Source organism: Electrophorus electricus, chromosome 17 (genome assembly GCF_013358815.1).
Source record: "Electrophorus electricus isolate fEleEle1 chromosome 17, fEleEle1.pri, whole genome shotgun sequence".
NCBI classification, from domain to species: domain Eukaryota; kingdom Metazoa; phylum Chordata; class Actinopteri; order Gymnotiformes; family Gymnotidae; genus Electrophorus; species Electrophorus electricus.
In genome coordinates this window covers 3,970,766-3,984,345 of record NC_049551.1, presented here as the reverse complement: position 1 = coordinate 3,984,345, position 13,580 = coordinate 3,970,766, and the positions used below count along the sequence as shown (strand labels likewise).

The 13,580-nt window shown below is 48.9% G+C and overlaps 1 protein-coding gene across 11 annotated transcripts in view; it reads left to right on the top strand.

Annotated features, from left to right (window-relative positions):
• Nucleotides 1–6,632: 6,632 nt before the first annotated feature.
• nbeaa (neurobeachin a) overlaps nt 6,633–13,580 on the top strand; it is a 93,526-nt gene continuing 86,578 nt past the window's right edge. For all 11 annotated transcript variants that reach the window (XM_035535481.1, XM_035535482.1, XM_035535476.1 and 8 more), the window contains exon 1: nt 6,633–7,218. In XM_035535481.1, the coding sequence (XP_035391374.1) occupies nt 6,952–7,218 (267 nt within the window). In that variant the 5' untranslated portion in view covers nt 6,633–6,951. The remainder of the gene's footprint in view (nt 7,219–13,580) is intronic.

Genomic DNA, 13,580 nt, shown 5'->3' with positions numbered 1-13,580 from the left:
GGGGTGGCAGCCTCCATTTTTAAACACTCCATCCAGCGCATGCCACTCGTTTGATGAGCAGGGGGTGTTTAAAATGAAACGCCGCACTGGAGGTTACACAAGAGCCCAAATCATGGCCTTATTTACCCATAACAGAGTCTGATCACATGTCGCCGTTCGTCATGGTCTCAGGTGGCTGTTCTTCCTTCATAGCAGATCCATTAACATATTTTCACATCTCCCAGTTATTGCACTGAAAATCCCACACAGGCTTTGCTGGATCTATGTATTCATGGGCCCTGCTCAGGCTGGATGGGCAGGGGAGACACACGAGCTGGAGTGTGCAGGGTGTGGAGTGTGTGTGGAGCATGTGTGGAGTGTGTGTGGAGCATGTGGAGCGTTTGTGGAGCGTGTGTAGAGCGTGTGGAGCGTGTGTGCAGGGTGTGCAGGGTGTGGAGTGTGTGTGGAGCATGTGTGGAGTGTGTGTGGAGCATGTGGAGCGTTTGTGGAGCGTGTGTAGAGCGTGTGGAGCGTGTGTGCAGGGTGTGGAGTGTGTGTGGAGCATGTGTGGAGTGTGTGGAGTGTGTGTGGAGCATGTGTGGAGTGTGTGTGGAGTGTATGCAGGGCGTGGAGCGTGTGCGGAGCGTGGAGCGTGTGCAGGAGAGACAGTAGGGGTACTCTGGTCTTTACTCTAGCAACAGTGAGTTACATTACACTACTCTTCTGTTTCTTTTTAGAAAGAAACATAAGTTATTACATCTCACATCTGAATTGTAGTCTGACAAACTGCCCTTCACACACGTAGATTTAAATGTAACCAGCAGCAGCTGGTATAACTGGAATCGTGGGGCTAAAGCCTCCCCATCTAATAAAGATCTAAATAATTCCATCTAAATAATTTACTAGATTTTTGCCGTCCACATCGTTTTATTTGCTGTTGTGAAATGCTTTGAAGCAGATTATTTCGGACTCCCGTGGACCTAGGAACAATAGCACCACCTAACGGTCACACGAAAAATACGAATTGGCTAAAACGGGACTGATTTGATCCAGCCCCAAACTGTAGGTTTACAGGTGTGTTATAACGCATTACGCGTGGTGGAATACTGTGAGTGGATATCCGCATGGGCTAGCATAGAGCTCCACCTTCCCGCTGTCTGCATTCAGTACTGTCTGCAACTAACACATTATCTATTAACGATAAACAACACACTGACTATAAACCCCATAGCACAGCAGTGAGCCTTCATAATGCGTAGACGCCGCGTCACCAGTGCGTCCTAGTCTGCTCCCGTCCGGGAACATCTGCCAACTATCAGCTTAATGAAAAGCCTTGTATTGTTTTGTTGATAGTGTTAAACACATCTGGCTACATGTTTACGAAAAATAAGAATATAAAAGTGTTTTTAAAAAGAACGTTACATTGTTTTTGTTTTATTTTTTTGTCAGAAAAAGGTACTTGGTGTCAGTAGACCTTTATTCTAACAGTAACGTAGGCAAGCACAAATAAAATGTTGAGTGATATAGAACCTTGACTTAATGCTCGCAATGCCTTGTTTAATATGACTTAAGTGGAGAACAATAAGGTAGAAATAAACAGGCCACCCCTCTACCTTCAAATGGTCTAGAACCGCTACTGTTAGGAACATCTGTCTGAAGATATATAAGCTAGCCCGAGTAATCAACTGAGTAATGTTACAGGACGATGTAGACTTGCAGGCAGCACCAGGATCAGTGTAGTTTCTCACCTCCAAAAGGTGAGAATGTGTGTGTGCATGCGTGCCAGCCTGTGCATGCGCGCGCGTGTGTGCGCGCGCGTGTGCATGTATGTGTGGGCGTGTGTGTGTGTGTGTGTGTGTGTGTGTGCGCGCGCGCACGCGTATGTGTGTGCGTGTGTGTTAACAGGTAACGGTGTTGTCCTGGTGCAGTGGAGGTCTCACTTCTAGAGACAGAAATGACTGCCCAGCTCTCCTGCGTTCCTGAGACAGCACACACAGCCTCGGTTGGTAGATGTCAGTCACAATGTTGCAGTCATGCATCATAGCAGGACCCTGCAGCCTCTCAACACCACTGATGCTGCCGCGGGGTGCTCAGCCGCTACACTCGCTCCCAGCGCCGAGGAGTCACTTCTCCTCCCTCATGAGGCAACACACAGTTTGATCCCTGTACTTCTACAGTATTCTACTTCAACTACACTCTAACCTGCTGCACTGGCTAGAATGTATTCTATGAGTAAATGACAAAGCACTTTCGAAAGTCACTTTGAGCTTCTGCTAAATGCCATAAATGTAAGTGTAAATGTAAATGTACATGTAAATGTAACGTAAAGACTGGGTTTAATGTGACGAGCAGTTCAGATTTCACAAAGACATCCCATTTCCTTAAAGCAGGCCCTTGTTGTGTATAGTAGTCGACAGTCTGGGTGTGCTTGCACATGGTCATGCACATACACATGCGTGAAAGGCAGAGCTGGTGTGTTCTGCGTTGTGTGTGTTTAGCAATATGCTAGCGATCAGTGCGCACCGTAAACGCTCCACTTGACTCATGGACAAAGGAGAGGCAGCAGGAAATAAAAGGGCTTTCTGCTTATCGGACAATTGAAGCAGTTAAGACTTTATTCCTCTCCTTTGTTGGATCAGCCAGTTTGCCAGCAAAGGCTTTTGTGCTATCACAAAGGATGCATGACTCTGTGTGTGTGTGTGGGGGGGGGGGGGGTATGGGGGGGGGGTGTGGGTGTGTGTGGGTGGGTGTCGGTGGGTCAGAGGGTGTGTGTGTGTGTTGGGTGCAATTAACAGCATGTGTGCCTGGTGCAGTGGAGATCTCACTTCTAGAGGCTAAAATGAGCACACTGTGTTCTGCACTATGTGTGTGTGTGTGTGTGTGTGTGTGTGTGTGTGTGTGTGTGTGTGTGAGTGAGTGAGTGAGCGTCTGCATTTGTGTTTGATCGTAATCCAGTAGCTCTATCCCTCCATTGCAGCAGTCAAGAAAGAAAACTGACATCTCTCTCATTCGGTCTCTCCCTTCAAAGTTCGATACAGAGCTGAATGTGAGACAGACGTAGGAGCTTGCTGGCACCACAAATCTCAATCAGCTCTCTTTTTTCTATCTCGGTGTTAATCACAAAATCCTTTGTTCCAGTCTCCCTCTTTCTCTCCAGTATACATCCTGGTGGCACACTCTGTTTTCTACCTGGAGATTAATCATGAACCAATCCTGCATTTCTCATTTACCTTCTACAGCGCACCATGGAAAGCGTATCTGTGAACTGTGACTGCCCAAGTTCATTCCTTCCCTATGTGCCTGATGACAATGCCTCGGAGCAGATGTGTTCCTGTACACAAAACATGGGGTGTCTTAAATGCACACACACACACACACACTCACAATCAGTAACCACAGAGATGCTGCTCACCTAAGCCAACCAGAAAACAGCTGCGTGACCAAGCCAACGCAAAGGAAATGATTTTACGCCACATGCAAGTAAACAAAATAAGATAGTTGACTTTAGTGAATTTGAATGCACACGTCAATACAAAATCAACAAAGCACCAACCATCTAGTCAAGTTGTACTTAAGCCAGACCTTTAACCACTGGCACCATGTTAAATATCAGGAATTTGATAATTTGAGGAATGTCACTAATTGAATACCTTTTCCCTGGCTGAAATTGCTCTTACACATCCACTATTAAGCCTTTGAATCCTGTTGTTGCTGTAGCCATGGATCAGAGACTGCTCTGCAGTTTGATGTGCAGTGGTGGGCAGTGCAGGTCTGCGCTGCCACGTAGCGCACGGTCTCACGTTTACGGCTATTCCAGCAGTTTGGAGCCCAGTCTAACCATCCTTCCTCATCATTCCGTCCTTCAGCACCGAATCTATCAGGGAGTGTTATTTCAGTGGCTTCCAGGGTGTTACGTGATTGTCACTTGGTGGTTTTCAGCAGGAACAGAGGGAGTTTTTTCCCTCTCAGCCTGAGTGCAGGCCCCCTTAGCGCGGGAATTTTGTCGGCTGAGGAGAGGCAGAGTCACGCATGGACTAAGGAGGAGAAGCGAAAGCAGCGTCGGAATGCCGTGATGGGTCCCTGTGTGCGATCTCAGAGGCTGTTTTCACGGACGGGAACCCGCCATCGGGCCTAAGCTACGTCTGCATGGAGTCAGGCCCACGCGCCCCGCGTGATCCGGGCTGCGAGCGCCTCGCCGCTTCCGGCCCCGATTCGGAGTGTCCGCTCACAGACCTCCCATTCAGCGGAGGGGCTTTCCTACAGCGACGTGACTGCCATGGCGATGACGTGGGCTCCGTGGAGAGCAGAACTGATGGGCGGTTGAGGACCAAAGTCCGGGGCACTGAGGAGCTTGTTACCTAACCAAAGGCTGTCGTGTTTTGAAAAAAAGATCTTCTCTAATCTCTCACTGCTGTAGATCACCTGGTAAAGCAGGTAGCACATGGTGCCAGTAACACCAGAGTAAAGGTTTTATCTCTGGGGTCCATGTGCACTGTTACAGTGCTAAATATGTAAGTCACAGAATAGCATCTGTTAAAAGCTGGAAATTTACTCAAGGAAGAGGAAGATTAACCTGAGTCTTGCCTCCTCAAGGTTTGTTGCCTCTTTCAAGTGTGTTTTTTTTTTGTTTCCCCACTACAGAAGCAATTTGATAAAGGTTGATTTGACTCAACCTGCTGTGGAAGCAGAGCTCCTCTGGCGCCCTTAGTCCTGAGGGAGGGTTTGTTCGACCCGCTGCCTGGGACTGCAGTCAGTCCTCTGGTTGTTCATCTCCTTTCTGTATTGGGGTCTTCATGGAGAGAGACTGGCAGGATCCCCCAGCCTCTACCGCTGGATAAATGCAGCCATCCTGGTCCTCGAAGTCCCGGTGGTCAGCGTTTATGCTGTGGGCACATGGAGGAGCTCCAGGCAGTTAACCCCAGGATTACTGCTACTCTTGGTAAAATGAACAAAAAAAGGCCATATTTAGCGATGAAAATATAAAATATAAGATAAATCGTAAATATGTATTTATTTTTATTTTTCAAGGACAAAAACATCATCAGTGGGTCTTCTCTTAACAATACTGGATGAGATGAGACAACACGTGTAGTATAAAGAGGTCTGAGACCATGACATCAGACAACATCTCTCCCAGATGCCCCTGTTCAGTTCAGTCTGTGGGTTGTTGGGGGGGGGAAAGCGCTCTATGTTAGTCGAATCTGTCCACAGAACCAGTTCCCAGTTCTTAGCAATGTTTAGCAAACTCTAGCCACTTACACTTGTGGCTGCAGAGAATTTCTTCTGGCAAAACAACAGCACCTTATTCCAGGCAGGTCCATCACTGCCTCAGCTGCTCAGTTGTCAGAGGCTTCTTCATTATCGTCCAGACTGCAGAGGTATTTTCAACTGTGAAGCTTTTTTTTTTTTTCAGTCATGTGCTAATTCATGCAGCTCAATAACATTTTGTCTTTGGTTGTTTTCTCTCAACTTTCCCATGTTTATTGATTCATGTAGGGGATTCAGTGTGCATCACACCTCGTAGGCTGCTTAGGGGACCCTAAAGAGACAGGCGACTTTCAAATAAACACACGAAATTTGGAAACGTACATCAGTTAGAATTTTTCATAAGAAATTTGTGTTTGAGAATTTTTTCTGAATAAAAAAAATCCGATTTCTCCCATGTTTTAAGCATAAGATCAGGCTGGTCAGGGGGACACTTGTTTACATGTCTGCATGTTGTTTTTTTGTGGCCTTGTCTCACTAGATTGCACAGTGAAATTATTTAAGTGCGTGCACAGCATCTCCGCTAAGACAATTTAAAAGTGAGATAAGGGAACATTTGTGAATGAACAGCAAAATGTGCTGTATTCTAAACAAAACTCTTATCGAGGCAGAATCCTGTGACACTGAGAGAAGGATGTGGTAAATTGGATTATTGTTATTGTCTACGCTAATGACAAGCAGTCTTTTTTTTCCCAGTCTGCAAGATTTATATTTATATAGGCACTGGTCTTGTATAACTTGAGTGAACTGGAATGGAATCACTGTAGTTATTAGACATTCATTCTATTTTCAGAAAAGGAGAGAGAGAGAGAGAGAGAGAGAGAGAGAGAGAGAGAGAGAGAGAGAGAGAGAGAGAGAGAGAGAGAGAGAGAGAGAGAGAGAGAGAGAGAGAGAGAAGGGAGTTGGGACTTAGCTAACTGTGATTCACATGTACTTTACCCTGTTCTTGAAAGTGGTGCTGGTATGAATTTAGCTGTCCTTTACGTAATGAGCTATAAGACCTCCTATAGGACCTGTAGTCACAGCTCCCGTACACGTGCTGGGTATGCATCACAGTGGAGTTTAGCCTTTCTGAAATACTACCAAAAGAACGATCAAATGAGTGTATATGCAATGCATGTCAGACAGAGAGAGCTAAACTTTGCTTGACCATTGACATACAATTTGGAAGTACAATTTAGTATTTTAATCTCAAAAGAAAGAGGGATATTTTTTATTATATTTATGGGCTACTATTAATACAAGCACGCGCTCCTGATCGGTTCGCACCTCCGCGGCCCGTCGAGCCGCGCGCTCCAGCACGCGCCCCTGCTCGGTCCGCACCTCCGCGGCCCGTCGAGCCGCGCGCTCCAGCACGCAGGCGTGGTAAGCATTACCGCAGCCAGGGGGCGTCAACATGGCGTCCTGAGGAAGACAACACAGTCCGAGACTGCACTGTGCGCGGGTCGGCGTCAGAAGCGGAGGGGAGAGCAGCGAGAGAGGACCGTTGTGCCGAGCATCAAGGAAATCCGCGTTTCTTCCGGCGGGCGTGTGCGTCCCTCTGAACGGCTGCGAGGACACGCTGGATTGCAGCACAGCTGTGCTCTGCTTCGCTGCAGTTTTGATAGCATCTTGTATTTTGCTTCGGTTTCATGCGGTTGCACAGTCGCTGGTGATACAAAGCAGGTGAGACACAGAGGCGGCCGCTCCTTTTGCTTACGGGTGGAGATGTCGAGCGAGAGACCGGTTTCAGCACCGGGTTCCGCCTCGCTCACGGACCGAGAAAGCCCACCGGGCTCTGGGCAGCAAGTCGCAGCGGGTTCTGTGGCCGGGGAAATGATGGTGTCCGGGTCGGGCTCCATGGTGCTGCCGGCTGGGGTGATCAACCCCTCGGTTCCGATCCGGAATATCAAGATGAAGTTCGCTGTGCTAATTGGGCTGATCCAGGTCGGGGAGGTCAGCAACAGAGACATCGTCGAGACAGTACTGAATCTGGTAAGTTCGTGGCGGATCTGCATACAATGGCATTGCCGTGCTTGGGCAGTTTTATTTATTTATTATGTTTTATTTAACGTGCTCTGGCCTGCGCTGGCAGGGGATGATGTCATTTGAGCCCGGTGTGTTTGTTAAAGGATTCATCAAACCTCTAGAATTAAACCGCTGGCCAAAACATCGGCATCGTAAGGAAATATTTCCCAGGGGGGCTGTTCAAGGCCCGATGCCTTTTGTTGACAGCACGATCAGCTCGAATTGCAGCCTTCGGCACGAGAGAAAAGACAATCGAACACGGCGCTCGTCGTGGCGGGGGGTTGTTTAATTTGCCCCAATGTTGCCGCGAGTTGTTGCGTTCATCTGGTCTACAAAATTACACCACCGACACGCCGGCCTGAAACAATGACTCGCTGAATAGCCCCTCTGCCTGCGGTCGGTTCTGTTCATCACGGGGGGCATATTCCCGACTAGCAGAAGGAAGGCCTGTGTCGGATGTTTCAAAACTATACTTTATTTATTTGATTTGCCTTGGGGGTGGGGGGCATTGTTAGTAGATTTTCCGCGAGACAGACACATGCATAAATTGATATTCACGACTGGTTGGTGGCTTCTGTGACGGTACACCCATCTTTGGCACCTGTTATTCCGTGATCTTCAGCGTTCAGTGAGGCAGGCTTCTGTTTCTCTGGGAGACTGAGCCACAGACGTCCGATAAGCAGGGACACGGCCCATAAAGCATATGGACAGGTCCGTTCGTGGAAACGATGGCGACAGCAGCCCATTTCACGGCGAGGCGACATCTTGATGAAAGATTTCGGTTGCTAAAGGCTGTCCTAGCCAGGCCCGTTACGTTATTATACAGGCGCCTTCTCAGTGAGCAGCGGCACTGTCGGTTGGTGTCTCTTCGCTCACATTTTGTGCTCGCCACAGAAATAATGTGGATGACACTAGATTGCGTAAACAGCGTCGGTCAGGCGATCGTTCACTTGCGTGGCGTCTCTGGGTCCTGGCACTGTGTGCCTCATAAATATCACATTTGGTTGGCAGTGCCGTCCGGAGAATGTTGCAGCACTTTCCCCGCGGAGTGCCCGCTGCGCATAAAATGCAGCTTTCCTTCGCCCGTGCCGATAGGGGAGCGCCGTGCGTGTACGCGCAGGTGGCGTGCGGGGTGGGGGGGGGGGGGTTGCTGCTGCAGTGGCGATGCGCTCGGAAACCTGTAGCCAGCGCGACCGAACGGAGCCCGTGGAGAATGGTGCAGGGGGAGGACGTGGGGCTCCGAAGAATATCGCTGAGGTTCACTTCAGGTTCCGTCGGAAAAGACACCCTCGAGCACACCGCTTGGCAGGCACCACAGTTGCCGATTTAGAGCCGTAGGTGGGTTAGACCTCATGCATTATGCAGCGCTGGCTAAAACCGCAGCTTGTATCCGAGCACAAGGCCCCGTGGATCGATTGCGGACGCCAGTCAAAGCGAATACACCGGTCGCGCTAATTAATCGCGCTAATTAATCGGCTGTTCCGCAGAATTTAAGCCACGTGACCACGTTCCTTTCCTGGGAAAATAGTAACTCGCAGCACAAGCTTGCCTGATGGTGTATGGCTCCCTACGCATCTGAGGCCTTCAGCACGTTAGCGTCAGGGCTGCGATTGCAGCATGGAAACCTTTGGGCTCAGGACACGTCCAGGCCTAGTTCGTGTGCCGCACAGCCCGGCCGTTTACGCGGAGAGCAGAGCAGAGCTTACGGTGCGCTGCCGTGATACAATGAACTCAGACACGCGTTCCTTACCTTAGCGTGGAGGTATCGGAACCTTTCCCGCCCCACGAACAGATGACACCGTGAAGGAGAAGAAATGATGGATGATCTTATTAGGGTGGAAAAAGAAAACCGCCTCTTTTGGCCTTTTTGTGAAGACTTGTAAGCAAGTTCAAATGCCAGCAGCCTCTGCAGTGTACACACACACACACCTTATACATTTATTACACTGCACCAGGAGCAGTGCTAGCTATAAGGTGGCTTCCAGCAGGTTAAGACGGGTCGTAGCATCACATTCGAACAGCGCTCAGATTTTCCCAAGAATCTGCTTCTGGTCGTACACCAGTTTCCAGATCTCTTATCTAGTCGAGTAGGTCATAGGCAGCCTTGCCTGGTGCTGTTCACGTGGCCCCAGCGGAGCTGACATAGTTGCTATTGTAGTCGAAGCAGTAACCGCCTCGCGCTGATCAAACGCAGACGAACTCAGTCTGCGTAGAACATGCGCTTTCATGTCGCAACGTTGAGCCTCCATCTTCCTTCGCAAAAAGGAGATGGTCGCGTGAGCCAATCGGGAGATCAAAATAAAGGCCTTGTCACTTTTTATGCCTGTTTTTTGTTTCTCAAAACTCTCCTAAATGTGTTTCAGAAAGATCTTAAAAGCTTCCTGGTGATCTTGTGCTAACATCAGCATTCCTTTGTTGTCTATTCTGTGATGCATCCTAATTGGTTGGGTTATGCCAGTGCTACTCTGGTGATGGACAGTGTATTTTGTATTCCAGGGGAATTTGAGCCAGGATTGGCTGCATAGATGCCTACTGGTTTGGTCAAGATGACATCGGTGAATTCTATTGGAAGGCAAAGTGGCCAAACAGATGCAGCTACATTTCACTGCTCATCGCTGGCCTGGGTTGGCTCCTCCTACTCAAACCCCTGATCGGGATAATGGCGAAACGTCCACCTATAGCATTTGATCTTGTACTATACTGAGGTTCCATCCAGCCTATGAGAACAGGAAGCTGAATCTGTGAAGCGGATCCAGCATAACCCCAGCCCCATCTGGGTGTAGTCTTTAGAGCACCCCACCCCCACGCTTATATTTCTACGACACTGCTCTAATTCCAAGAGCACAGAAATCACGACACGGTGTAAACGTGAAGCGTTTCTCTGAGAAGCTTGGAGATCGAGACACAGCCAGCGTTTTGTTTGAGGTTACTCTTTAAGGCACCTCCTTCTCTCTCGTGTGCAAGCACACACACACACATGTGCGCGTGCACAGATTGCCACCGAGGGCATGATGTTTAGAGCTCTCCCGTGGTTACCCCCAGCATCATCGTTACCATGGCAACGGCACCGCGGGACATTGCCTCTTGCTTCCCACCGTACTGACTGTTGTCAGCTGTTTTTTCCAGCGAGGACGCACACGGTTATGAATTAATCCACTGAAATTCCCTGCGTGGTTTTAACGATGGCCATAAAGGAGTAAGAACGAAGGAGTAAAACGATGATGATGAGTGAGTGTGTGTTGCGGGGCAGTCTATGTCTGCCAGTGCTGCGTACTGTGTAGTTTGCTGGTCGTTACCCTGGCCGTGATCCTTGCACTGATCCTATAGGCTCCAGTGTGCTGGTGAGCCCTAGTGACACTTGCAGTCAAATGTCTTGTGGGACGTGCGGATCCCGGCCAGCCTCTCGCAATCCTGTTGAGGCTTCTGTAGATATTTTGATGATTTCAGAGTAATGCAGGTCAGTCTGTATGCTTGCCCATCCAGCATGGCAGGTAGCTGCAGTCTTCAGCGCCCACAGCCCTGTCTGACTTTCCCTCTCTCTGCCTCCACTCTATCTTTCTGTCCCTCTCCATCTTTCTCCTTCTCTCGCTTTCTCCTTCCCCCCTTCCATCTTTCTACCTCCGTCCCTCTGCATCGCTCCTCCTCTCCCCCCTTTCTCACACCCTTTTCTCTCTCTCTCTCTCTCTCTCTCTCTCTCTCTCTCTCTCTCTCTCTCTCTCTCTCTCTCTCTCTCTCTATCTATATGACTGAGCTCACGTGACTGGCTCCTCAGGGCCACATCTCATTACTCACACTCCCGCTCTGCGAAACCATCGCTGTCAGAATGACCAGGATCATGCGGTCAGCACAAACAGGCCTCGGCCAAACCCACAGAGGCAGCGCGGCACGCTGCAGCATCGAACCTCCAGCCCAGCCCAGATCAGGGAGCGGTGTGGTACAGCACAGCTCCGGATGAGCACAGAGGGTGGGCAGCGGAACACAGACAAAGCCCACTCACAAACTGCACGCTCAGGATGCTTGAAGTTTCATGCCTGGTGGTGATGATGGTGATGTAACATTGTTTTTCAAAAAACGCTTATTGCTGTACTGGAAATGCGCCTTCCTGTTTACCGCGAGTCTTGATTAAGCCGTCAAGGCTCCTCTCCGATCTCCAATATAACATCGCCATGGAGAGGATAACCGATTCAAAACATCCTGATAAGCCAGCGTAATCAATTAATTAATCGCTAGCATCACTACATGAGGCAGGGGCTAATGAAGGTAACCAGAGGGCCGCGGTAATCTTCTTTGTGTCCAGATCAGAGCTAACAGCCACTCTTGCACCTGTGTAATAAGCGCACCAGCCATGACCCCGTCCTGATGTGTCTGGAAGGAACAGCCTCCCTTTGTCCTGGTCGGAGCGCATGGAAATCTGCTCACTCCTGCCCCCGGCTCTGCTTATGCGGCGGCTCGAGCAGTAGGCCGAGGGAGACGCCATCAGGCCGGGCCGCACGGAGCGCTACGCCATCCGTCATTATCGACCGAACGCCTTCAAGTCGTGGGCCGCAGGCGGATGATCTATGCATCCGCGCTTGCCCTTCGCCAGGGGGAAACGCAGCCTAAATGGGCACGCGCTCGGTGGAGAATCACTCCTGAAACTAGGGGCCGCTCCGTTACCCTCCTTGTTGTAAGGGGGTGTGTCTGTGGGGGTTTGGTGGTTGTTTGGTTGGTTTTTTCACACGGTTGATGTTCTGTGTCAGCGGCCTGGTTGGAACGCCACGGCCCCAGCAGATTGCGGACTCCGACGCGTGGCACCGCTGCCCGGTCCCTCTGTCACGCGGCCAAGTCCATTTGGCTCATTTTGTTCCGGTGGTGGAACTTGTGAAGTACATCACAAGTGATGGATATCAGATTTAGATAAGATCACATTTTATACACTGTAGAACAGATTCAAAGAACTAACTATATCCTGTCTCAGATGGAATCATATAGTCCTATTTTATCCAGGACAAAGCATTCTGGGTGATTTTTTTTATTTTTTATTTTCAATATAAACAGATGGCACAGATCTGAAAGATTGTATCGGAATTGGGTCTATATCAGCAAAAAAATAAAATAAAATAAAATACTGGAACGGATATTGGGAGAAACATTTAAGGAAATCGATTTGTCACCCTCACTAGTGCAGCCTGAAAATAGCACAGCAGTGCTTTGCAGCAGTCCCCTGCCGGCCACGTGACACCAGGTCGAGCCGTTTATACACTGCAGTAGTTCTGAATGATTAAAGGCATTACGCGCAAATGCGAATATCCAAGCCTTGCGATGCCTTCATGTAGTTTTTCTAACTCAGTGTGGGGTTGAACCGCTTACCTGTCTTCTGGCGAGAGCGTTTCAATTAAACGCCATTCACCGCAACCAAGAGTCATTTATTTATGCATCTCTTCCTTAAAAAGAACAAAAGACGCTGTTTCCAAGGTGAAGAAAGTTGAGCGTTGGGGACAGTAGAAAGAGCGGCGGAACCTGGCAGAAAACGGGCCGGAGAGAGAGGAACCAACCGAGCATATAAAGCAGGCGCTTGTCCGCATCCGTGGGGGTAAACACTCGGTGATCCTGGTGTACTCAAACGCCATGCAGACGCAGGAAAGCCGCTACCTGCGCTGGTAACCTGCTGACTTTTAACGTGGCCTACTACATTTGAATAAGGCGCTGCAGAATATAACTCCGTCCAAAGATTTCTTTCCTTTCTCTTTTTTGTTTTTGGCTAGAAGGAATAACCATCATGTAATCGTTATTAGATTACATATCTATTGGTTTTAAGCAGAGACTGAGTGAAGAGGTACTCGTAGCCTGGTTCGAACAGCAATTTACTACTGAAATTCCCATGAAGAATTAGTAGATCAATATTAAATTAAACATGGAATTATGGTTGCATTCAGTAAAATAAAATGCAGATGAACTAATAGTGTAAATTTCAGGAGTCAGTGAGTGAAACAGCCATACTGAGGTGGGTGTGTGGGTCTGTGCTTGGAACCAAGCAAGTGATGGCCAATGCAATAAATATCATCTTACTAAGAGAAATGCTGTATGGCAATGGAAGAATAAAAAATCTAATGCTTTAGTCCTGAAAACACAATTTACAGCTGCAGTTTCTCCTCACATGAGAAACTGGGGTCCAGAGTGGTTCACCAAGGTGTGTGTGTGTGTGTGTGTGTGTGTGTGTGTGTGTGTGTGTGTGTGTGTGTGTGTGTGTGTGCACGGGCTGAGATGGGCTTCAATTGGCCTGAAGTGTAACTGCTGGGATGGCCTGCAATTGGCCCGAGGTGTGATGTGCTTGGATTGTGATGAACTTT